This window comes from Cheilinus undulatus, linkage group 2 (assembly GCF_018320785.1).
Source record: "Cheilinus undulatus linkage group 2, ASM1832078v1, whole genome shotgun sequence".
Taxonomy (NCBI): domain Eukaryota; kingdom Metazoa; phylum Chordata; class Actinopteri; order Labriformes; family Labridae; genus Cheilinus; species Cheilinus undulatus.
This window is the reverse complement of record NC_054866.1, coordinates 22,263,275-22,286,453: the sequence shown is the minus strand read 5'-3', so window position 1 is coordinate 22,286,453 and position 23,179 is coordinate 22,263,275. Positions and strand designations below refer to the sequence as shown.

At 39.3% G+C, this 23,179-nt stretch overlaps 1 protein-coding gene across 1 annotated transcript in view; it reads left to right on the top strand.

Annotated features, from left to right (window-relative positions):
* akap1b (A kinase (PRKA) anchor protein 1b) overlaps nucleotides 1–21,841 on the top strand; it is a 30,416-nt gene extending 8,575 nt beyond the window's left edge. Inside the window, exons 2-11 of the mRNA XM_041802799.1 lie at nucleotides 7,376–8,817; nucleotides 12,610–12,734; nucleotides 13,499–13,625; nucleotides 13,751–13,878; nucleotides 14,884–15,061; nucleotides 15,564–15,714; nucleotides 18,742–18,809; nucleotides 18,907–18,980; nucleotides 19,064–19,129; nucleotides 21,440–21,841. Of these exons, the coding sequence (XP_041658733.1) occupies nucleotides 7,401–8,817; nucleotides 12,610–12,734; nucleotides 13,499–13,625; nucleotides 13,751–13,878; nucleotides 14,884–15,061; nucleotides 15,564–15,714; nucleotides 18,742–18,809; nucleotides 18,907–18,980; nucleotides 19,064–19,129; nucleotides 21,440–21,502 (2,397 nt within the window). The 5' untranslated portion in view covers nucleotides 7,376–7,400 and the 3' untranslated portion in view covers nucleotides 21,503–21,841. The remainder of the gene's footprint in view (nucleotides 1–7,375; nucleotides 8,818–12,609; nucleotides 12,735–13,498; nucleotides 13,626–13,750; nucleotides 13,879–14,883; nucleotides 15,062–15,563; nucleotides 15,715–18,741; nucleotides 18,810–18,906; nucleotides 18,981–19,063; nucleotides 19,130–21,439) is intronic.
* The last annotated feature ends 1,338 nt before the right edge of the window (nucleotides 21,842–23,179 follow it).

Here is a 23,179-nt window from a genome sequence, read left to right as displayed (position 1 = left end):
TCAGAACTTGACAACATTTCTTTGTTAAAAGAAGAACAAAGAACAGCAACAAGGAGTTTTCTTTTAAAAAAACTACAAAAGTTGAGTACTCACATGTCTATAGTTGCCATGTTTTGCGTTATTCCTCCATAGCTGTGCATGCGCAGCTCGATAGCGGCTATGTCACGTGCTTTGTTGCTCTGATTGAACAGAACGTTCACCCAGTCACCCTCCGAGTTTTTTTTTTTTTTTTTTTAGCTTTTCTCAAACGGTTCCTATTGAAGTTTCCCAGATGGATGTGTGAAACAAATCCATCTGGCATGTCAGGTTACCACTTTTCTGTAACATGTAAGATTAGTTCTGCTGTAGCTCAGTAAAATCATCCTTCAAATGAAGCTCCCAAGTAAAAAACTTTGTTGATAGTTTTTAAGAAATGAAACTGTTCTGTATTTTGAATCATCCTGACTTCAGTATAATCATCCATGTTATCAGCAGGATGAGTGGACGGTGTCGTCTTTCTCACCTCTCTGAATGAGTCTTCGTGTCTCTGCATTATTAAAGACAAGAGCTGAACCTGGGGTGTATTCAGGTGCTTGTTTGCTCCCTGTAACTGCAGCCACAGTGGACTTTTTAATAGAGTTCACTCCTGTTGTCACAATACTGGAGTTTTACATTTTGTTCTAATAAAAGCCAAAAATAAAAAAATTTAAACCTTTTTGATACCACGACAAAAAAGAAGTCCTTCACTCTCAGTAATGTGTAGTTTCTTGCCAGAAAACTGCACACAAACTCGTGCACACTGTCTAATTTGTGTACAAAAGACACTTGATGTTTTTACTATAAAAATAAGGGTGCAATTATCAGTATCTGCGAAAATTAGTTTGGAAATATTGGCAAAATTCCAATATTGTCCATCCCTACTGACACATTTACTGTGTTTGTCTCCGACACAACAACAGTATATGAATTTTGCTTTACCCTGTGACATAAAACTACCACAGGTTTACTTATCCTTTTTTTCTACTGGCATCTTTTAAAGACTTCTCACTAAATGTTGCACAGTCCTGACACACATTTTATTTGCCCACTGACTTTTAACACGGCGTTCTTTTCTGGCCTGTTTTATATTGCTCCAGGCCCAAGAGGATCTGAGCTGGGCCACCTTTTGTGCATACGTCATGAAGTCATAATACAGCACATGCTGTACATACACATGCTTTACATGAAGCCAGTCTCCCAGTGGAGAGCAAGCTTGAGAACGTGACTGCCACATTACTAATCTAGTGACCTCTTTTGAATTGTTTTGATGAGATACAGCCCTCCTGCACCTCTGGATTGTGGCTCATCAATATGTATTGATTATACTTCACATCCATGTTGCTTATGGAGCACTCAGACTAGACAAACTGGATGTTGGGTGTCAAACATGCTTTGGCACAGATGCCCCTACTATATGTGTAGATCAAAATGGATTCATTTTTGACTGACTGCTGAGGTCAGCCCCACAGATGTCTGTGACTGACTGAGTGATACTACTTTCAGAGTGGTAAATAGAGCCATTCATAGGCCTTTCAGACTGGCAGGGCTCTGTGCTGGTTCCAGTTCCTGAACCTAAATTTGAACCGGCCGGCGCGTTCAAACCGGGAAAAAATTGGTTCTGAACCTGAAAAGTTGGTTCTCAGCTGGAACCAAAAATAATTGGTTCTTTCTTGGGAACCGTGACATCATCAGGGGCGTATCACTTTCTAGGTTGTGAAGATGAGCAGAAGAAAAAGAAAAAGTGATCTGCTGGGGAGACAAAATGTTTGGTTGTGATCTGGGCATTGACAGAATTCCAAGTGAAGCTGGAGGGTAGAACAAGGAAGAGCACATTATACGCCAAACTTGCAGAGGAGATGGCAAAGGCTGGGTTCATCTGAACACCAGACCAAATAATTAATTTACTCAAGAAACTGAAGAAGGAGTACCGGGACTGCATGAAAGACTTGGGCAAAAGTGGAGCAGGGCGTGGTGGTCCATCATGTCCTCGCGCTTTGGTTCTGCTTAAACTGGTGTGAACACCGGCTGGTTAGCCAGAAAGTACCAAGGTTCTGAGTCTCCAGAATGGAACCAGTGCCAGAACCAGCACCATGTCTGTCTGAAAACACCCACAGACAGAGATGCGCTATGGGCAGGGTTTAGTTGTACTGACAGCCCTCCACTGGCTGCCTCCACTGCTGGAAATACCTCAGGTATAGCATTAGCTTTGTGTCCTTTTTACTAGAACTGGACCACGTTTCTGTAGGACATAAAGAATTAAAGCTTTTCATGTTGGGAAAGATGTTTTCACTCTTCTGCTGACCTGCTTTGGCATGAGTATGTGATAGTGAAGGGGGAAAAGGTTACTTGTTGTGTGAATGCTTGCATACAAGGCCTGCTAGTGAAACCAATAGCACTACCTATTGGTAGTGGTTTCCAGGACATGCTATCGTGGTAGCGGTAAGCTCGGATGACGTTGTAGGAATGCCTGGACCACTTTTCTTGTAAAAACCAGAGCAGAGAGCCACACTGAAAGCTCGTCTTGGCAGAGAAGATGTTTTGCCTGTCTCCTAAAGTGATGTGTGCCCTCCCCACTCAAAACAGCACAGAATAAATGGAGGATATATCCTCCTCCTGTGCTTCAATAGATGTCTCTGTGTTGCTACGTATTTCTGTGTGCCCAATCAGATGCGACGCAAGACACTCAGGAGGGGAGGGAGGATGACGTTGCTCAGGGCTTCATGAACCACTCAGTCTCCACACAGACAGAGAGGGAGGAGAAAGCAGCCATATTCATTTAAGTTACCAGTAACTCTAACTTCCATATAAATAAGGACAGTACTTGGTTGTGTAACACTATGTAAAAAGTAGTTATTCTTTCAGTTTTATGGTTTATTTATTGTCCTCATGCTCCATTTACAGTTCAATTTATTTGGGAAATATTTTGACAAAGAGGGTCTATTTGTTTTTGTTGTTGTTGTTGTTGTTTTTGTTGTTGTTTTTTTTTTCTTATTTTAATGGAAATCACAGAAGACTACTCACACTGCGTTTTGTGTTTTATCTTAAATTAATTCCAGCATTCAGTATATTAAGTCATAGAACTGGTGCTTGGCTGTCTAAAAATTTAGTTTTATATCAAACATTAGCAAAAAAAGTTTCTATTCTGAGAACAAAAGGATTTAGTCCAACAGTTTTTGAGAAAAAATAACATGCAGTTCAATCAATCATGGGTCAAAGGGCTGCTTGGGAGCAGAAAGAGTCGGCTCTTCATGCTGAACTGAACCATATGATCCGGATCTCTGACAAGAGCAGGTATTAGGATCCTTCAGTTCTCAACCCACAGACATTAGGGACAGCACAATTACACACCTCTACAAAAAGTCACTCTGCCAGAACACACAATTCAGTCAGGCATTTGAACAGGTATCCTAGATAGATGTGATCAACCATATACTAGGTTTTAACCCAGTCTTGTTGTGATTGAGGTTAGTTGTTTTTTGTATTTATTCTGGGTTTCCTTCTCTTAACCTCCACCTTAACTTGAGAGCTGTAGGGAAGCTTGTTCCTCTCCAGCTTCACCTTCTTGCCTCAGAACTGTCACTTCCTCTGACAAAATACTTCTACCTGGATCCATGTCCTCAGGGCTTCTATTTTTTTTACCCAACAAAGCAACTTTTCAATTACTAGTGGCCCCACTCCAACTCCAGGTCTACTTTTTGTTCTCCTTGACTTTAAAGGGGACTATAATTTACTCAATGGACTCAAAAGACTAGAGACTCAAAGACTGAGACCATAGGAAAATGATTACTGAGGGAATGAATCTGCTGACAAGTAGGAACATTTTATCATAGACTTCTTTCTGTAACCAATAGAGTCACCCCCTGCTGGCCACTAGAGAGTATGTTAGACTTGAACAGTCTGCTTGCTGCTGAAGTTGAGTTGTCCCGAGCTCATGCTGCCTGCAGAGCGACAGTTGATTACGTCGAGCAGGTGGGAGTGCCGGACGCCTGAGAGGTCAAAAGTCCACGTTTACTGGTGCTTCCTCACTCACACTCACACAGATGTACATATATGAAGCCTGCTGCAGCTGGTGGTGTGAGTCGTGCCAGGCAGCATGGTAGGTAGTGATTGAGTCACATCCAGGCCATGTGACGCGTTCCTGTGCAGGTCTGTTAAGGAAAGGCATGTGCTCGCTGCCTTTTTTTAACACAGGGCTGTCCTCTGTCTACAGTCAGAACTGATTTCCTAAATATAACTTGATTGTCCTAAACTCTGTTTTCTCAGCAACCATTCCTCATCAGCTGATTTTCATTGGAAATATGTGACTAGTAGATTGAAATTCTTCTTGTCACACTATCCAAACCAATCACCTGGGATTAAAACTCTTGTGTCTGTGGCTGAGAGAAGCACAGAGCAGTGTAGTGTAATTGTGTAATTGAATTGTCCGCCAATAAGTATTAATCACATCAGCATTGTGAATCAGATTAGACTGAAATGCAGTCCTCCGACTGTACGCTTGAAAATAACTCATCACCTTGTGTGCTGCAGGTCTCAACCTCCTATACTAAGAACAGCCATGTAGGATCACCCAGACTGTTGCAAGTCCCTTTAGTCAAAAACTGTAATATAATATTGAGATCCCTGTTGAAACCAGCAGGATCAAAGCTAGTTAGCTAAGTAAATGAGGCAACATAATGCTACATGATGTGTCTAAGGTCGGGTCCGTCCTTTTTTCAGGCTACACTGCCACCTGTAGGATGTCCTAGTGAACTACTAAAGCTAAGTAGACGGTTTTCACAAATTATGTTGTATTGTTTTTTTCAGTCCTATTTTACCTTTATTTTTATCCTATTCATAGAAAAATCAAATATGTAAATATTTTAATATTGTTTCCAATTTTTAATTGTTTTGGTTTTATGTTTGAGTGTTTTGTGCTGTGAAAAAGAATCTTTGTAATTTCTGACAAACTCTTACTACTTTTTGACATTTATAATGATTAAGTGGCTCTTATCACCCACTAGTTAAGGTTATATACGGTGGCCCTGAAGGCCAATAGGAATACATTTTTCAAAAGCGCAAAATATATTTCACAAAACACAAATAAATTTCACAAAACACAAATTTCACAAAACACAAAAACATTTCACTGAAGAAAAATAAATTTCACAGACCAAAAATACTTTCACAAAGCACAAAAATTTCACAGAACACAAATAAATTTCACAGAACACAAATACACTTCCCAGAGCACGAATATATTTCATGGAGCACGAAATAAATTTCAAAGTGCACAAAATATATTTTAGGAAACCAGAAAGGGTAGGACCCTGGTACTTGTCTCTGACTGGACGAAACCCAAGTCATGTCTTGTTTCCAGTGGGTATCAGAATAGCCAATCTAGTGCGAAATTTGAAGTGTTTAGCAGGATGGAAGAGGACATTTAGATGATATAAGGCTTTAACGAGAGAAATACATATTGTGTATCTTGAAATGCTCTCTGTGTATCATGAATACACATGATTGAGTCTCTTGAATGTCATTTCTGGTATGTCAGGTCCCAACAGCTCTGATAATATTTTCCTCAGACTGATATTTCACAGAACAAAAATAGATTTCACAGAACAAAAATACATTTCACAGAACAAAAATACATTTCACAGAAAAAAAAAATACATTTCACAAAACACAAATTTCACAGAACAAAATAAAATACACATGTCTGTGTATTTCAGCATATATCCACTGTAAAATTTTGTCCATATATATTAATAAATTAGTGTAATTTTAGGCTGAACTAACTGACCTATGTCAGTATGGGTTTCTTTATTTATCCTCATTCTCTAAACTTTAGTGTTTTTAAGGACTTAAATTTTTTTTCTTGGTCATCCTCAAAACTTAAAGTGTGTCCAAAAGGACTGAAATTTCTTGTCAGAAGAGCATATTTAAATATTGGTCATGATATTGGTATCGGCTAAAATAAATCTGTTAATATCGGCGTATCAGCAAAAATCCAATATCATGCGTCCCTGATAGAAATATTTCTACACAAAGCAATATGGTCGAATCACAATGAGGAAATGTTTCAAAAAACATACATTCAGGGGTTCAAAAGGACCTTTTGTGAGCCTCAACCCTCTACTACCCTCTACACCTTTGTCTTACTTCCATTGTCAGCACCTCTTAATGTTGATCTCATTTGGTCAGGTTATCATGTACCCCTGTGCCCTAATGCAAATGTCCATCCTGTCTTCTGTGCCAAATGGACATGCTCTCCTGCAGCTGTCAACTGGTCCACCCTCCTTTTGTCTTGTTTGATGTTTCCAGTATAAAAACTTTCTCTTCCCTTATCATTTTTGGCTCAGAGATACAACCGTGCTACTGTATCTTTTCAGTTCATCGGGCATGTTTATTGGAGATCACACCGCACTAAACTGGACTTATGATTTTTTTAATTCATCAGTTTCAGTCATTTCAAACTTCATAACTCTGGAATCATGCTAACATTAATGCTGAATATAATTAATGTGTGTCCTAGTTTTATTTTTGTTGCTTGTCTAAAAAACAAAGTAGATGATCCTGATAACAGAAATACGTAGTCATCGTGGTTAATGACATTTAAAATCCTATGAACTATCCAGAGCTACTTCAGAATCTTTGGGTCTCTTCTGTAATTTTTCCAACTCCTTCTTTATCCAAAGTCCTAAACTTTTCCCAAGAAATAAGATAAATAAAGGCAAAGATTGAAAATTTAAATTTGCCACATCTTCACTCATTTTTGCCACTATTTACACCTTTTCTCAACTTTCTGACAGTTTTAACAGCAACCTATTTTAATGCCAATTTTGCTGCTATAAATACATTTTTGCAACTTGTAACACATTTTCACCACCTTTTCTGCCAATTTTTGCTGCATTGAACAAATTAATGTCACTTTCTGCCTATTCTTTGCCTCCTTGATCCATTTTGCCACTTTCTAACCCTGTTTCACCATCTTTTCTGCCCATTTTTGTCACATTTTACCCATTATTGTCACTTTTAACTCATTGTAATGCTGCTTTTAGTGGAGGGGGTTCACTTTGAGGAGGACTATTTAAAAAAAAACATTAAGAAACATTTTTATAAGAGTGGTTATTATTCAGGTAAAAAATTAAATATGGTTATCACAGCATAACCTTACAATGGACCGTGATTTTGCCGACCTCCATGGGTGCCCAGTTTGGCTGGGCCCCAGAGAGCTCTCTCTTTTATCGTCCTTTATGGGTTATCTTCATTAAAACTGCAGATTGAGGCAGATTTTCTCTGATTTATTTCAAATAGTTTTTTAATGTGCAAAGTCTCTCAACTAATAAAGTTTTCTGTTTGTTTTCTTCCTATCCAGGTGTAGCTGTTAGTGTCCTGAGGAAATGCCGCTGAGGTTTCGCTCTGTTGTTCCTTACACGCTGCCTGGAGTCCTCGCACTGATCGGCTGGTGGTGGTACATCTCACGAAAGAAAGATCGGCTCATTGGCCATGACTGTCAAGAAGGCCCTCCCACCACCACAGGCCTGAGAGCATCTCCAGCTGAGGGGAGCAACGGGTTGGTCGAGAAAGGCACAGAAAGCCCCACGAATGACACAGAAAGCTCCACCCACAGACCTGTACAGGGTGGGATCCAGAGAACGCAAAATGTATCCACTGAAACAGTGCAAAGAAGTGAAGAAGCTGCCCTTTATGTGGGCAGAATCCCCATCCCTTCCACTCAGACGACACCTGGGGGAGAAGAAGATGAGCTCAAGGTGTCAGTGCAGGACCATAAGGACCCTGATAGGAGCTCACTAACAGAGCCCGAGACGCACAGGGTCAAAGATCACACCTCAGCCGCAGAGCAGGCCGTCCTGTTTTCACAGTCTACCAAAGTCTCAAGCTCCGCCCCCATATCTGACGCAGAGCGGCCAGAGCCGGAGGGGGAGGTGTCAAAGCACCACAGCACAGCAGACGCACAGGATGAGGTGCTGGTCTGCATCGTCACCCCTGCCAAAGTCCACAGAGAGACCCCGCCAAAGGCGGACTCTCAAGAGACCATGCCCTCTGCGCAGGATTTACACCAACACGTCCTGACCAGCACACCTTTCCCCTCCCACACCCACTCTCCAGCCTCTGCAGCTCTCAGCACCCTCGAGGACTCCTCCGCCCCTTTGTCAGAGACCACTGAGGATGTCACAGAGCCGGATCTGGAGCTCCTGGCAGCTGGACTCATTACTGAGGTCATCTCGGCAGCCACCCAGCAGGTCCTCGGTGTCACTAGCAGCCAGGTAACAGACCAAGATGACAGACTCTGCTCCCAACAGGAGTCAATCACAGCTGAGCATCTCCAACAGCTGACCACTCCCTCACAGAGCAAGATGGAGGAGCAGGGGCTGTCTAACGGCGTCTCCTCAGCTGCTGTATGGGAGCCTGTAGAGCACAGAAGTCATCAGAGAGAACATTGGCCGGTTGCTCAGAGCTCGTCTCTGCTCAGTATTAAGCAGAGAGGAGATGAGACAGCCACACCCGCCGAGGACTCAGCCTGCAGCACATGTCACTCTGAGGATGGCATCAGCAGCGAGGACCTTCACAACAGCCTATTTGACAACCACACAGACGTCCTCCAGGTGACGGGCCTGTCAGTGAGAGAAACCTCGCAGGATCCGTCACTAGTGGAGTCCACTGCAGAGGAGACGGTTGTGGCTGAAGGGGAGGAGATAACAGTGGACGCTGCTGGTGAGATAAAGAGGTTGAATGGGATGGGACTGAGGAACGGAGCACACGGGACGTGTGAGGCGGAGACGGATCAGTCCGGAGGTGAGACAGCTCGCTAAGCTCTAATTAGCAGGTTCAGATCTCTGACTGTAACTCTGTGTCAGAGGAAGATGGTTAACAGCTTAGATGGAGCAACAGGTTTTTAAAAAGATCTTCATAAACAAAGTAGTGGGTCATAGTTGTATAGCCTGCATGTAATCTACCATTTCTTAAAGATTTATTTTTGGTCCGCTGAGACCTTTTTATTAATTAGGAGGACTGTGGATAGATTGGGAAACGGGGATGAGAGTGAGAAATGACATGCAGGAATGAGCTGATGGTTGGACTCAGGCCTGTGCTTGAAGGATGATAGCCTCTGCACATGGGATGCCACCTATCCACATGGCCATCAGTGCCCCTAGACTATCACTTCTAAGCTAAACAGAAATTTGATTCATATAAACTATGCTACAGTAAATTCTGCAAACTTTTTTAGCAGCGTGTCTCCACCATCTGAATGTACCTCAGTGTTTTCAAAAGGTTGCTGACATCCCATGGATACTTGACATTTTTGAACTACTTTGCTGACAAATGTGGCTTTTTGTTTAGGGCTTTGAGCTGGAGCTGCATTTTACTTTGGATGCTATGGTATGTTGAGTGTGCATGAATCTTTTTTGCAGAACGAGCAGTTTTAGAGATGTATGTAGCTGCAGAGAGTCTGGCGCCTGCACTGAGCTTGCTAAACATATGCCGGTATCTTTTGTGACCTGGCTAACCCTTAGAGGGAGGGATAAGGGATCATGTTTTTAAGACTGTTTTTTGGGGGGATTTTTTGCTTTTATTATGATGGGACAGCTGAAGAGAGACAGTAAACATGGAGAGAAAGGGGGGTGAAGGCACCAAACAGTGCCTAGACCAGGAATTGATCCCACAACCAGTAAGTTTAGGACTTGGGTGCTGCTCTACCCACTGAACTAAACAAGCGCTCAAAAGGGATCATATTGAGCAGTTACACAAAGCTGGTTACCAACCTGATAGATCAACCTAGAGGTTCCCCAAGTGTGTTCTCATAGGAGGTGTTGCTGAGTATATTACAATCATAATCATGAATAAGTCCACCGTCATGTTAACATCAAATTTAATGAACCTTCCCAGACATAGACATAGTTTGGAAGAACTAGCATAAGAAAGAAACATTGCCCAGGAAAAAGTGCAAATTATGGCTCATATCTCTTTCCCATCACTAGTCCACCTTCGATCTAGCTGTAATAGCTCCTGTTGTTTTTCTCTAAATGAAATTGGTCTCTGACTTTGTCTTGAGGCACATGTCTCATCTTTAAACATTTAATTTAATTTGCAGCTCTAATGGTGGCAAACAGCAGCAATATGGAGAATAATTCAGACTGATTAGTACTCATAATTTTTAGGGCTCTAATGACTGAATTTTGATAGTTAAGCTCATGTTTAAGATTCTGTAAATAAATATGCATTTTGGAACCCAACTTTTGAAGTTTATGTTGACGATGCGGAACAATCTTTACCAGGGTCTTGATACGAGAATCAAATGAATGCAAATAGATGTTTTTTTATGACTGTAACTTTTTCCATTTATGTAATGAATGCAGCACTTCTACACCTGTGTGGTGTGGAACCATGCATTGGAGGAAGGAGACGGCTACTAAAAGCTTGTTCTGTGAAACACAGGACACTTTTACATTAAGAAATATTATAGAGTACATGTTAAAAATGGCTCAGTTCTAATGATTTGAATTTTTCTGGCGATACATTTGAGTTACATCTGTGAGTGACTAGTAGGTTGATAGTTTATGACCAAAAAGCTCTTCATTATTTTGCTTTTGCTTTGTAATAGGGATGCACGATAATTATCGGCACCGATAAATTATCGGCCGATAACGCATATATTTTACATATTTTCATTTTGCCGATGATAAAATATTAACCGATAAAATCCACCGATAATAAAGGCGTTTTCTTTTTCACGAGACTACACATTCCGAAACAGTAGGTGGCGCCGCAGTACACGACCCACTGTCAACCACCAGAGAAGAAGAGAAGCGACCTCTGCAAAGAGGTAACAACACGGCGAAGTTATGCCATATTTACTGGGAGGATAACATGACAGTGTGTGTAGAATTTGCCCTGCAAAGGTCCTGAAGAGTGGAAAGAAGTTTTCGACTGGTCTTTAAAGTCACTTAAAGTCATCATCCTAATGACGTTAAAAAGAAGCGGCAGTAGCCGCTAGCGTTAGCCGTGGGCATTAGGACCTAGACAAAGGTTAAGACGAGGAAGAGTGCTGATTGAGCAGACATTGGAAACTGCAGAAAGTTCGTCAGAGCCAAAAGGCAATGCTAATAATGACAAATTATTCTGACAGTTTCCTGATCCACCGCTGCTTTCATAGACGTATACTTGTCTGCTCTATTTGATGTGCTTTCATCCAGTCTGATCGACGTTAGGAACAGAAGTTACAGACCACGGTGGACTTTACATTCTAACCCATCTCTGATATGACTTATGTCAGTGCATATTTTTAATCTGTATGTAAAACATCAGCTCTATTTCTGACTTATGCAGCAAAAACAAAAAAAGAGACACCCAAAAATCTCCATTTGTTAAGCATGACAGCCTGTTATCATTTGTTTTTATGTCTGATTTGACATTAGTCAGCTGAATCCTTGTTTAGTTAATTGAAATGTCAGATTTGACCACTTATCAACAATTTATTTCAAGGGAAAAGGGGATAATGTCGGTTAGAATTAGTTTTAAACATCTTTGCTCACTACATATTAACCCCTTCTTACCCCCAGATGTGCATAAATACATGGAATGAACTTATTTTTTGAAATCCCACAATTTTAAAAAAATTATCAGTTATTATCGGTTATCGGTATCGGTTCAAAAAAAATACTCAGTGCATCACTACTTTGTAATTTTACTGTCTTAAGCTATGGGTACTTCCTTTATGGAGAAAAAAACCCCCTGCTTTTTAAAGTTCTGGTGGATCAAACCTGCATCATTAATTGGATAAAAGAACTTGCTAGTGATTTGAATGTAAATGAAAATAGCTGAAAGTAATGGCAAGAAATGTTTTGCAATAATATTGTGTATAAAGATGATGCAATAGATGTTGCACGTTCAGGTGTTGCTACTGTATATATTGCAGATATGTGTTGCAGTAGTTACATATTGGTGGTAAAAGAGATGTGTCAGTAAACAGTGCTGGTATGGCTGTGTTCCAGTGAATACTGCTGGTAAATGTGATGTTGCAGTCAATATTGTTGGTCAGGGTGAGGTTATAGTTAATATTGCAAGTCTGTGAGATGTTGTTATATTCTGCAGGTAAAGGTGATGTCATGCAGGAAGTCTTTCAAATAAAGGTGATTTGCAATTCTTGTTGGTAAAGTTGTATTGTAGTTAATGTTAGGTATATAAGCTATGTGTTTGCCATACAAATTGCATGTAAAAGGGACGTGTCAAAAAACTACAGGTGAAGGTGATGTGTTCCAATAAATACTGTAGCATGATGTCAATGCCACAGTCAGTATTGCAGTTGATATTAAATGTTAAGATGATGATTTAGCAAATGTTGCAGGTTCAATGGATGTTAACAAATAATGTCACTATAGTTGATGTGTTGCTGTAGATACAGTAGTTAAGGCCGATACCTTGCAGCAGACATTGCAGGTAAAATTAATGAATTGCATTAACCTTTAAATTAAGGCAATGTGTTGAAGAAATATTGTAGATTTTCTGATGGTGTGGTACATCTTGCAGTCAATCAAGCTGATGTGTTGCATTGATTATTGTAGGTAATGTGTATTTGTTTCTCTTCAGGCTCTGATGTAAACAGCATGGACTCTGTGGACAGCGGGTGTACAATGGGTGTCAGTGACAGTCAGAGTAACCACGCTACCTCCTCCAGCTCAGAGCTCATTCTCTGGGAAATTGAGGTGCCAAAGGTGAGTTCAAATGTTCAGTGAAAACAGCTAAACAGTTTGACAAGTGTTCCATACACCATCTCACACTTAGGTCATTTCAGTGGAGGTTTCCCTCTTTCTAACGGTCAGAGTAACGAGTAAATGATTAACAGGACAGTTGTAGATTTGCAGGTCGGAGTCCAAGGGCAGACAGCAAGGATTTCCACTTTAACTGAGTTTAGACTCAATCATCTGTTCCTGCTCTACATTAAATATTCTTCATTTTTTCTGGTTCCTCTTTTTGTTTCTGGTGCGAAATCTGTGCGACATGTTGGTGGGCTGGAGACAACTTCCAGTCACAACTCAGGCACATGAAAGACACCTTTTGACCACAGGGTGGAGCTGTAGTAATAAAGTTTAGATTTTGCCATTTTCTCAACCTCTCAGTCTAGTCTTAATTCTTTTTTAAATTTTAATCGCTTAAATCACCTACATGTCATCTCAGCCTTAGAATATAACATTTTAGAATCTAATTTAGATTAAGGTTGTTTTCTGAATTCTGATCTGTGGACTGATGACTGAGCTTCACCTCACTACATAAACCAGATACTTATAAATGCCCTAAATAAGAAAACAGACATTTTGGATTCATAGCACTGTGAGCAGACAGATGTGAGTTTGTGATACACTGAAACTGTCACCAAGTGGAGACAGATGGACAAGAGTTTCACAGCTGAATGGAAGTGCTTTTTAAAATGAATCATCTCTTAATGTCTTTTTGTCTCTGCTGCCTGTGTTTCTTCCAGCATCTGGTTGGTCGGTTAATAGGGAAACAAGGGAGATACGTGAGTTTCCTGAAGCAGAACTCAGGCGCAAAGATCTACATCTCCACTCTGCCTTACACACAGGAGTTTCAGATCTGTCACATAGAGGGTGAGTCTACTTATAGAAAAAAACTGTTCATCTTCATGTCTTTTTATTCATACACAGATAACATTTGTGGGATTTTTTTTTTTTTTTTTTTGAGTGTTGTTGACTGGTGTTGTGACTATGTGCAGGCACGCAGCAGCAAGTTGACAAAGCTCTGTCCCTCATTGGGAAGAAGTTTAAAGATCTGGACCTGACAAACCTTTATGCCCCACCTCCACCCCCTCTCACACTACCATCACTACCCATGACTTCCTGGGTAAGAAACGTCTCTCCACACCCTCATCATTTGATATCAGACTTGTATCAGGATCATTAGAACCCCAAAACCTACCTGAAAATAAAATCTGATGCACTGTTTATAACTCATCACTGCCCCTTTTTAACTCCAACCCTTTTGCATAGAGGTTATTCTAGCTGGCTGATTTTATATGGAGTGAAATAAAAAATGTAAATCAGGCCAGGTAGTGTAAGTACAGCTAGTCTTCAGCCCTTCTTGCAGGTTGGCATCTATACCTGTGCTAGATGTGGCAAGGCATTGCTTTGGTCAGTATGCCTGTGTATCCTGACACAGCCTCCTTATATTTTCATCTCAGTCTTTTAAACTTAAAAATTTTCCACATCGCACTGCTCTAATGAGATGCAATATTCCATTCATTGTGTTTCTTTACATCTGGACAGTGGGACGCAGGTCCCATTGACCAGAGCTGCAGCCTGTCTTTGGCTACAGTCATTATACTGTTGCGGACAGATGGAGCAATGACTTCTAACTGTTTAGTCAGCTCAGTGCACACTTCCGTTCTTCTCCAAAGTTAAACCAGTTTAATACAAGATAAATATATTGTTTGCAATGTTCTGCGTGGGCTGTTTGCTGGTTTAGACAGTGAATTGCAATACAGGATTCCTTTTAATTTCATTGTGCAAAAGTAGATCCACTGATAAAACCTTGGTCTTTGGTCTGAATGACCTTTCTACAGCTGCTTTCCACCATATTCATCCAGATTCAGTTTCTTTTTATTAGGACAAGTAATTCTTTTTCAAAATATTTTACTTTTTACTTACACTAATTGGTCCGAGGTCAGAAATAAGAGCCATAACTCAAATAGATTTTCCATATTTTCCTGAATCATGCTTTGTACTTTGTTATTGCATCGATCTCGGGGACATTTCAGAAGTTTTTTCCTACTGGGGTATTTTTAAAACTGGATCACAAAGACCTTTTCCACTTTAAATAACAGATCCTCTGATGTATTTTGTCTCTCAGCTCCTTCTCCCTAGTGGAGTAACAGTTGAGGTAATTGTGGTGAACATCGTGTCAGCTGGTCACGTCTTTGTGCAGCAGCACACACATCCCACCTACCACGCCCTGCGGAGCCTTGACCAGCAGATGTTCCTCTGCTACTCACAGCCAGGCACACCAGCGCTGCCCTCACCTGCTGAAGGTAAACATGCTCTTAAGTGTTCCTGTTCTCTGAACAAAGACCGCCAGGTTCTTCAACCACCTCAAGCAGCCAACAGCTGCAGAAATGCGTAATAAACTCTGCTGGGTTGGTTTATTTGAAATTTGAATATCTGTTTTTTAGTTTGTTCTTAAGCAGTATTCAGGTTTATTTTAAGTACAACAGCTCCTGCATTGTTTTTAAGATACTGGTGTTTGCCAAAAAGCTGTTCCTAGGGTCTGTAGTCTTGAAGAACAAGCTAACCTTTTTTTCCCTTGCAATCTAAAACTCCAACCATCAAAGCTTGACAATTTCAGACAGTTCTTAGGATTTAATCAAGAGCTTTTTATGAATCAAAAATACAAACGTTTAAAGAAAATGACTACACTGATCTTCATATATGTTTATATACATTTATCTCACAAGTAATAAGCCAGTTTCTTAAATCTTAACCAACTTACTACTCTTAACATCCATAAATGATAATAATTTTGTGTGTGTGTAGTTGGTGTGATCTGTGCAGCTCCAGCGGTGGAGGGAGCCTGGTGGAGAGCTCAGGTAATCACCTTCTACAAAGAAACAAATGAGGTGGAGATCAGATATGTCGACTACGGAGGCTATGACCGAGTCAAGATTGATTCGCTACGACAGATCAGGTGAGAGTTAAGTCACTCGGGGCTTTTCTCAGACTGCTCCTAGGGTCCTATGAAATCAGTTTTATTTTTTTCCAAATTCAGTTTTTTCTGTTTTAATTTTTTTGATTTCTGTTTTTTAACTTTTCCACTGATTTTACCATAAAAAGAGTGTCCTGTTTATGCAAATGAATAAAATGTTCACTAATTGAATAGAAATAACCTTAAATTTATGGAAGAAGGGCCGTTGTTTGGATAACCCTGATATGAAATAATTACAACCAGTGTAACAGTCAGATATTTTCAACATTATAAGACACATCCATGTGTATAATCACATCCTAACTGATGTTTACAATGTAAAGGAAGAAATCCCTCTGTTCTCTCAAACACAGAGTGATAGTAAATTAATAACAAAGTAACATTAAAGTTAAATGGTTAAAAGTAAACCTGTTACCTAAATTATCTTTACCCTCTCAGTCTGTAACAGTCCATGCAGTTTGATGCTGCATTGTTCTACTCCTGACTGTAACAGTTCTCTCCTCATTTCTCTCCATCCTCGCTTTCTGTCCATCTGCCTCATATCAGACCGCTATGTTAATGCAGACACGTATTGGCTCGTTAATCAACCAAAGGGAATTACAGTGTCTAGGGAAGGAACTATTAAGCTAATAGATACTCAAATGTCTCTGTCTTTTCTTGGTTGCTTTGCTCTTAACCATGTCAAAGCACTTTGTAAACCTTTGTTTTTAAAAGTGCTGTATAGATAAAGTTATTATTATTATTATTATTATAAATGTAACATCATTTAGACTGCAGGACTTCATAAAATCTCAAGTCCGTCTGATTCGATGGACTCAAGCGAACCTGAGGAAGCTGCAGGCGAAATGCGTGGTTCACTCTCAATAAACAGTAAAGTCTATCTCAGTGTGCGGTGGATCATTTCTCTTTGTTTACTTCAGACCTGCTACCGACCGGCACCTGACTACCTGGGCTGTGCACGGGGATTTCAGTTTAAGACCATTCAAGTAATGTTTGTTGTATTCTGGACACGTCTTGTCCTATCGATGTTTACTTGTACTATATGGTTTGTTTGTGCTTTGTAGGTTGTGATCATAATTTCAGTCATGTAAATAAATGAAATTAAAATTACATCAAGCAGAAGACCTAATGATAACAAATCTGTACAAGATGGACAGAAAATATCGTTATCCTTGCAGCACTTTATGAAAAAAAAACTTTTTCAGATTTGAATTATCTTGCATTCACTAAAGATGAACTTAAGATGAACAGTATATACCAAATAACCCATTACATGTGTTAAAGTAACACTAGCATTTACAGTATTTATTTTCAGTGTTATGTAACAGAGAATGTTTTATTGCAGTGGTTCTCAACTGGTGGGTTGGGACCTAAAAGTGGGTCATGGAGCGGTTTTCAGTGGGTTGCGAATATGTGTCTGGGAAAAAAAAGGCGGCAAAAGTCTATGAAGAGCATGCAATCATACTGTTGATTTTATTGTGTTATTTTTGATAATGGGTAAATTGACATGTTTTTCAATATTTCAACTCATTTCATCTTTTCTTGCAATAAAAGAGCTGCTTTTACCATGTTGATAAGTATTTCTCTAGATCTCTGGAAAATTGGCTAAAATTGACACGTTATCATGGGGAAAGGGGGGTGTAAAACATGAGTTTTGTCCCGTCTCTTGTTCCTATCATAAATTCTTTTCCATCCATTATCTATTTAAACATGCATTGTTGAAAATCTTTGGAAATTTGGGTCGTGATTTGTCATCAAAGATATTGGTGGGTCCTGGGGCTAGACTAGTTGAGAACCACTGTTTTATCTGATATTAGAGTTACGCTATTAGGATCAGTACATTAACTATACACAGCACAGTAGGGAGAAGAGCGGAAGGAGTGACTTTGTCATTTTGATTTCTGACTGGCAAGAAATGTTTAATTTATAGCAGAAAAGCCTACATTTTTTTACTTGCTGATGGATACTTTCTGGTATGTACCAGCATTTCCTCGTTAGACAGGTTTCTTTCCAGTCACTCTTTTGTCATTTTACATCTGTGTGTTTGCTGACTGTGCAGTCTGGTATTAAGGTTCATCACTGAGAAAGTCTACCTGCTTCTATACTCTGTATGTTGTTTCCGACATACAGAGTATCACTGATTAAAACACTGTCATCTTTGACTAATTCGATGTCAGGCATTAACAAAATGGTTTCCAGTGTACTTGTGTGAATTTTTCCTTCAGTGGTATGCTCTGCAATCTGATCAGCTCCATGTAGAGTTCCAAATCGAATCTGTTTTTAAACTTGGGTGTGCACCCTAACAACACATAATTCTTTCTATATAATAAAGTTTATTATTATTATTATTATTATTATTATTATATATACTTTCTAACCGACTTTCCTCTATGCACGTATATCAATCATGGATCAGGACCAAATGTGTGCTTTCTAATGTGTAGAATCAAATGTTAAATTATACAGAAACTTTTACAGCATGCTTAAAGCTGGTTAACTGTGCCCCAGCATTTATAAAACAAGGCCCCACTCAAACTTTCTAATAATAAGGGAAACGATTCCACTTCTTAATGACCCAAAAATAAAATGTTCATAAGGCCAATTAATATGAATTTGACATGACTGTTTCTATAAAAATCCAGGGTTAGATCAGTCAGGAGATGCCAGAGGGTCAACCCAGGTACATAGACACACCTCTTTGTTTTCAGCTGGTACGTTTGTTGAGCCGAGGTAATGCAACATTTTTTGCATCTGGCACAGTATTTGTCAGAAATCGTCTTTACATGCCATTCCCTCCTAAAAAGAAGGTTCAAAATGCATATTTAGGTAATTAATTGCATTATTGTATTGCCCTCTTAAATGTTGAGGTTAATTAATCTCAAAGGCTCCACAACACCAATGCAGCTCTGTTCTCACTTGCAAATAACATCTTGCTGATTGGCCATAAGTTTGACACCCCTTCTGAATTTTTGAAATATTTTATTTTTTCAATCTATTTTCATTTTGCAGGTCTGACTTTGTAACACTACCATTTCAAGGTGCAGAAGTTTTGCTTGATAACATAGCTCCACTTCCAGGTACAATATCGAAAACTAAAAACACAATTTTGGTTAAGTTTTAAGTATACCACCGCTTTGGTTGTTCTGACTTATTTTGTAACATGTGTTTGATCAGGAGAAGATCGTTTCTCAGCTGAGGCCACATCAGCATTGGAGGAGATGACCAGAGGAGCAGCGCTACTTGCACAGGTGGGGAAGAAAACGTAATCACAGAACTCCTGTGTCAAAGTTGCTATGACTGACTGACTATTTCTGTTTTTCTGCCTTTGAAGGTGTCGAACTACGACAACAACACGGGCCTCCCTCTGGTACACTTGTGGAACATGGTCGGAGATGAGGTACCATCTGTGAAACACGCTGGGTTTGCAAATAAGCCTGAGCGCCTCTTTCAAAATGGGATTGAAGCTTATACAGCTAAACCTGTGCAAAATTAGTAAAAAAGACATCGTTGAATCCTGCTCTGCAGAGCAAACACTATCTCTGTGCTCTGGTGCTGTTTGTGAATATTTAAACGATCCATTGTGTCAGCATCTTGGGAGAAAGTTGTCCCCTCTCAGTGCAAAGTAGCCTCATGGTAACATACGTGTAATTCACAAACACCAGCACTAAGAGCCACACAGAAAAAATCACACCTGCTGAGAGTTGGTGGCAGCTGTTCCGCAGTATTTATAAGAGATGTTACGCTCAAACTTTCCGGTGAAAAAAACTATTCAACCAGTCTGCAAATATGCCTTTGATGTTATTATTATTGATATAATCAGGAGTTAAAGTGGTTGAAATCTGGAAAGTTAGCAGATTCTTGTAAGAATTTTGATTGCAGGGTTTACTTCTGGTGCTAACTGTGGCAAAGACTAATTGTGTAATCTGTTATATAGTCCTTTCTGTGGCACTGGCCGTATGTACACTGTAGTGTGCAAGATGCAAATTCAAGATGTTGGAGTCTGTGGAGGGGACCTGTCTTATGTTTGAGTAAAAGGCTTATTCTGTGTTATTTAAAATATTAAAAACAATTATATACATGTAGGTGGTTAAACACTAATTTAGTTAGGCCTACTTGAAAACATAAAGTTTCATTCATTCAAACTTGTTCTGCTAAAAGCCACTAGGTGAAATATTACACACTTTATCTATAATTAGTCCATGACTGTCGGCTAATCCACAGTTCATCCACATGTGTGAAGACAGTCTGGAGCTGCAACTGTGATAAAGAGATAATATTTGTCCTTTACTTTGTTTACCTTTCTTGCTCCATCTAGGGAGGAGAGTTTGTGTGAAATGGCAAGACTCTGATCATATGTTTACAGTTTTGCTTCAAAATAACATGTAAAAAGTTTACCCTGCTCTCCTAGCTCATTATCTTTATGTGGATTTGTGCTGCATGATTTGGTAATGTATGATTCCAATTATGCTGGACAATATAGCGATTTGTAATGGCAACTACAATATAATTTATAAATGGTAACATGAGATTATTTGAGAATAGAGATGGTTATGAAGTGTGTATTTCTCATAGCATAGCATAAAAACAACCTTAATTTTTTACTGTACTGCTTTTAAAATACTATTTTACAAAAGCAAAGTTATTCCTTTTTTTTTTAATTAAAGGTATTTCTGTAAAGTGAAATAGTGGCTCTATTGTAAATGAAAAGGCCTTTCTGCGGGTGTTTTGGTAAACCTCTGAAGTACTACTTAATACAGAAATAATTGCAGCCTCTTATGTGATTATGTAATTACACAGCCTGACATTGTGATGGCGATTAGATAAATTGTGCACCACTAATATGGCCAGAACTGAGCTCTGTGCAGTGTTAAGATTCAAATAGCTTCTCTCCACATTCAGACACAAAACAAGAGGAAACTTGATGTAGCCGGACAACTTTTGCCTGTTTTCAGAGTCTAAATATCATTAGCGCTACATGCTTTCTTAATAAAACCTTGAGATGGAGCAGATAGAGAGTGCAAATGATGCTCAATTTTTGGAGCTATTAGCAGTTGAAGTTTATTCTTGGAAATCTAGTTCCTCAAAACACTTTGTGCTGCGTTTGTCATTATTGATATGTGTATTAAAACCATATTTTAAGGCTGCGGGTGTGAAACTGTTTTGAAATGAGTTCTATCTAATGATTAGTACGGTTTGCTTAAGTCGACATAACAGTAATCCAAATATGCCTGAAAGAGGAAATAAAGTTAGATTTATCTAGCTGTGTTTCTGCTGTTAACATGTAAACAAGTATGAAGAATCAAGCATCTGCTGCAATCCCTTTCATTTAAAACAGGCTCTCTTTTCCACTTTAAAATGCCTTTAATCACATTTCAATCATCTTTTTTTTATCTGCTTCTGTTTCTATTTGAATTTTAAGCATTGCAGAGAATATAGGAATTAATTCAGGTTATAACTTTATGAATCACTCTTTAATTTTTTAGACTTTAAGTGGTATTGGTTCAACTAATTTATTATTTCTTTTTATATTTTTTCAGATTCCCTTTTTTCATTTGTTTTATTTGTGGAGAATAAAAACAAGATTTCCATATTGATGTTTACTAGTACTTTCTATGGAATATACCTCATTCATCATTTAAGTGAAATAGACGAGTAAAACACTCATCTGTCATCCCACTCCTGAACATGTCTCTTTGTTGATCTGCAGGTGATTTCGGTGAACCGCACACTGGCAGAGCGAGGTCTGGGTGTTTGGGTGGAAGGATTTTGAACTCCTCACGCACTCTGACATCCACCTTCCTCCACCTTTATCCTCCATCCTCATCAGGACCTGGGTCACCCACCACTGGATCTATAAAGATTGTTTTTTTTCTTCTTCTTTTTTGTTTGTTTGCTGCCCCCCTCCAACTCCTTTGAATTATTGTTGAAAAGAAATTAAAAATTGTTTGCAGGCATAAATCCTCAGAACATGGCACTGCTTCAAAATAAGAGAACCTTTCTGTCCTGATAATGTACGCTAAAAGAACTAAAAGAAGGACAAGAAGAGGTACTTGTAAATGTTTTCTTTTTTAAAAATCTATATTGTAACTAAATAAAGGTTAAACCAATATTTTTTTCCCTTCCCGGTCATACGTTAACTTCTCACTGACTGGATCATCAGGACAAACAGCGTCAGTCTCACACTCACACCTCTGTTGTAGGTAACACGTTTCAGGTGTTTTTGGATAAAAAGAGGAGGGGGGTCAGGATCTCTGTAGAGACATAAGGAAGAGATGTGGACTTCTCTGGATATCCATCCAGCTTCGACTGAGAATCTACTTTTTTCTTTCCTCCTCCTCACACTGCATCACAGAGGAAACACCAAGTCAAACTGACCACACAGAATGCAGCTTTTCTCATGGGAACACTAACATTTGTCAAAGTACTTGCAGGAGAGATTTTTCTAATCGAAGCACCGTGAGGACATCATGTTTATTCTGCTTTTAAGGTCCAAGATGTCTGTTTTCTGGTTTTGTTATAGCACCTCCAGATCCTAACATTTCATGTCCCTAAAATCCCGAAAAATGGGTTTTCTAAGAATATTTTACCCACAAGTCACAAAATCATTCATATTCACCCCACTTGAATTTTCCTACATTTCCAGTCTTGTAACCTTGAACCTATTTTGATGTTTACTGTTAAATTATAAACAGAAGCAAACTGCTGGATGCAACCTGAAGGTAACTTGTTGCACCAAATCTTAGTTTGATGTTTCACATCAGACAAATCCACGCATTTCGTATTTCTCTCCCTAGACATTTAAAATGCCATTCAGTATCTCCTCATCCTACTTCCAAACCACGGACCAGCAAGCGTTTCTTACTTGCATACAGCCCCCATAAATAAGTTGTATTCTATTACATGACATGGTCAAATTCAAGGTGGGTGAATTTGATTTAGGACTGTTTCTCCTGGTCATGATGGTATAGTGATAATTTCTAAGAAAATCTAAACGCCGTGGAATTGAAGGGTTACTTTAACAGCAGCAGAGAGCTTTTTAAAATCCAAATGCTTGATAACAAATGTTTAAACATCCAAATCTGAAGGGAAATGAGGTTGCTTGATGTATGCACTGATTTACAATCATGAATTTGTCCTGTTGATTAAATGAATGTGTGTCAGTGTGGACACACACTTGTTAAAGATTAGACATGAGCTGTCCTCAGGCTCTATGAAGACTTGAAACACAAGGGAAACACTAGAAACTCAAACTGACATAAGGAAATATGACACAGGGGTAGTTTAGGGTTGCTGCTCTGTATCTGCAGTTTCTACTTCATGTTATTTAGTTATCTGATATTTGTCATTGACCATATTCACATACGGCCAGTTTTTCATGAAGTGATGCCCAAGATGGTGAGCTAAAATGGTGTAATGTCTTACTGCTGAATGTGTTGTCCACTGCAAA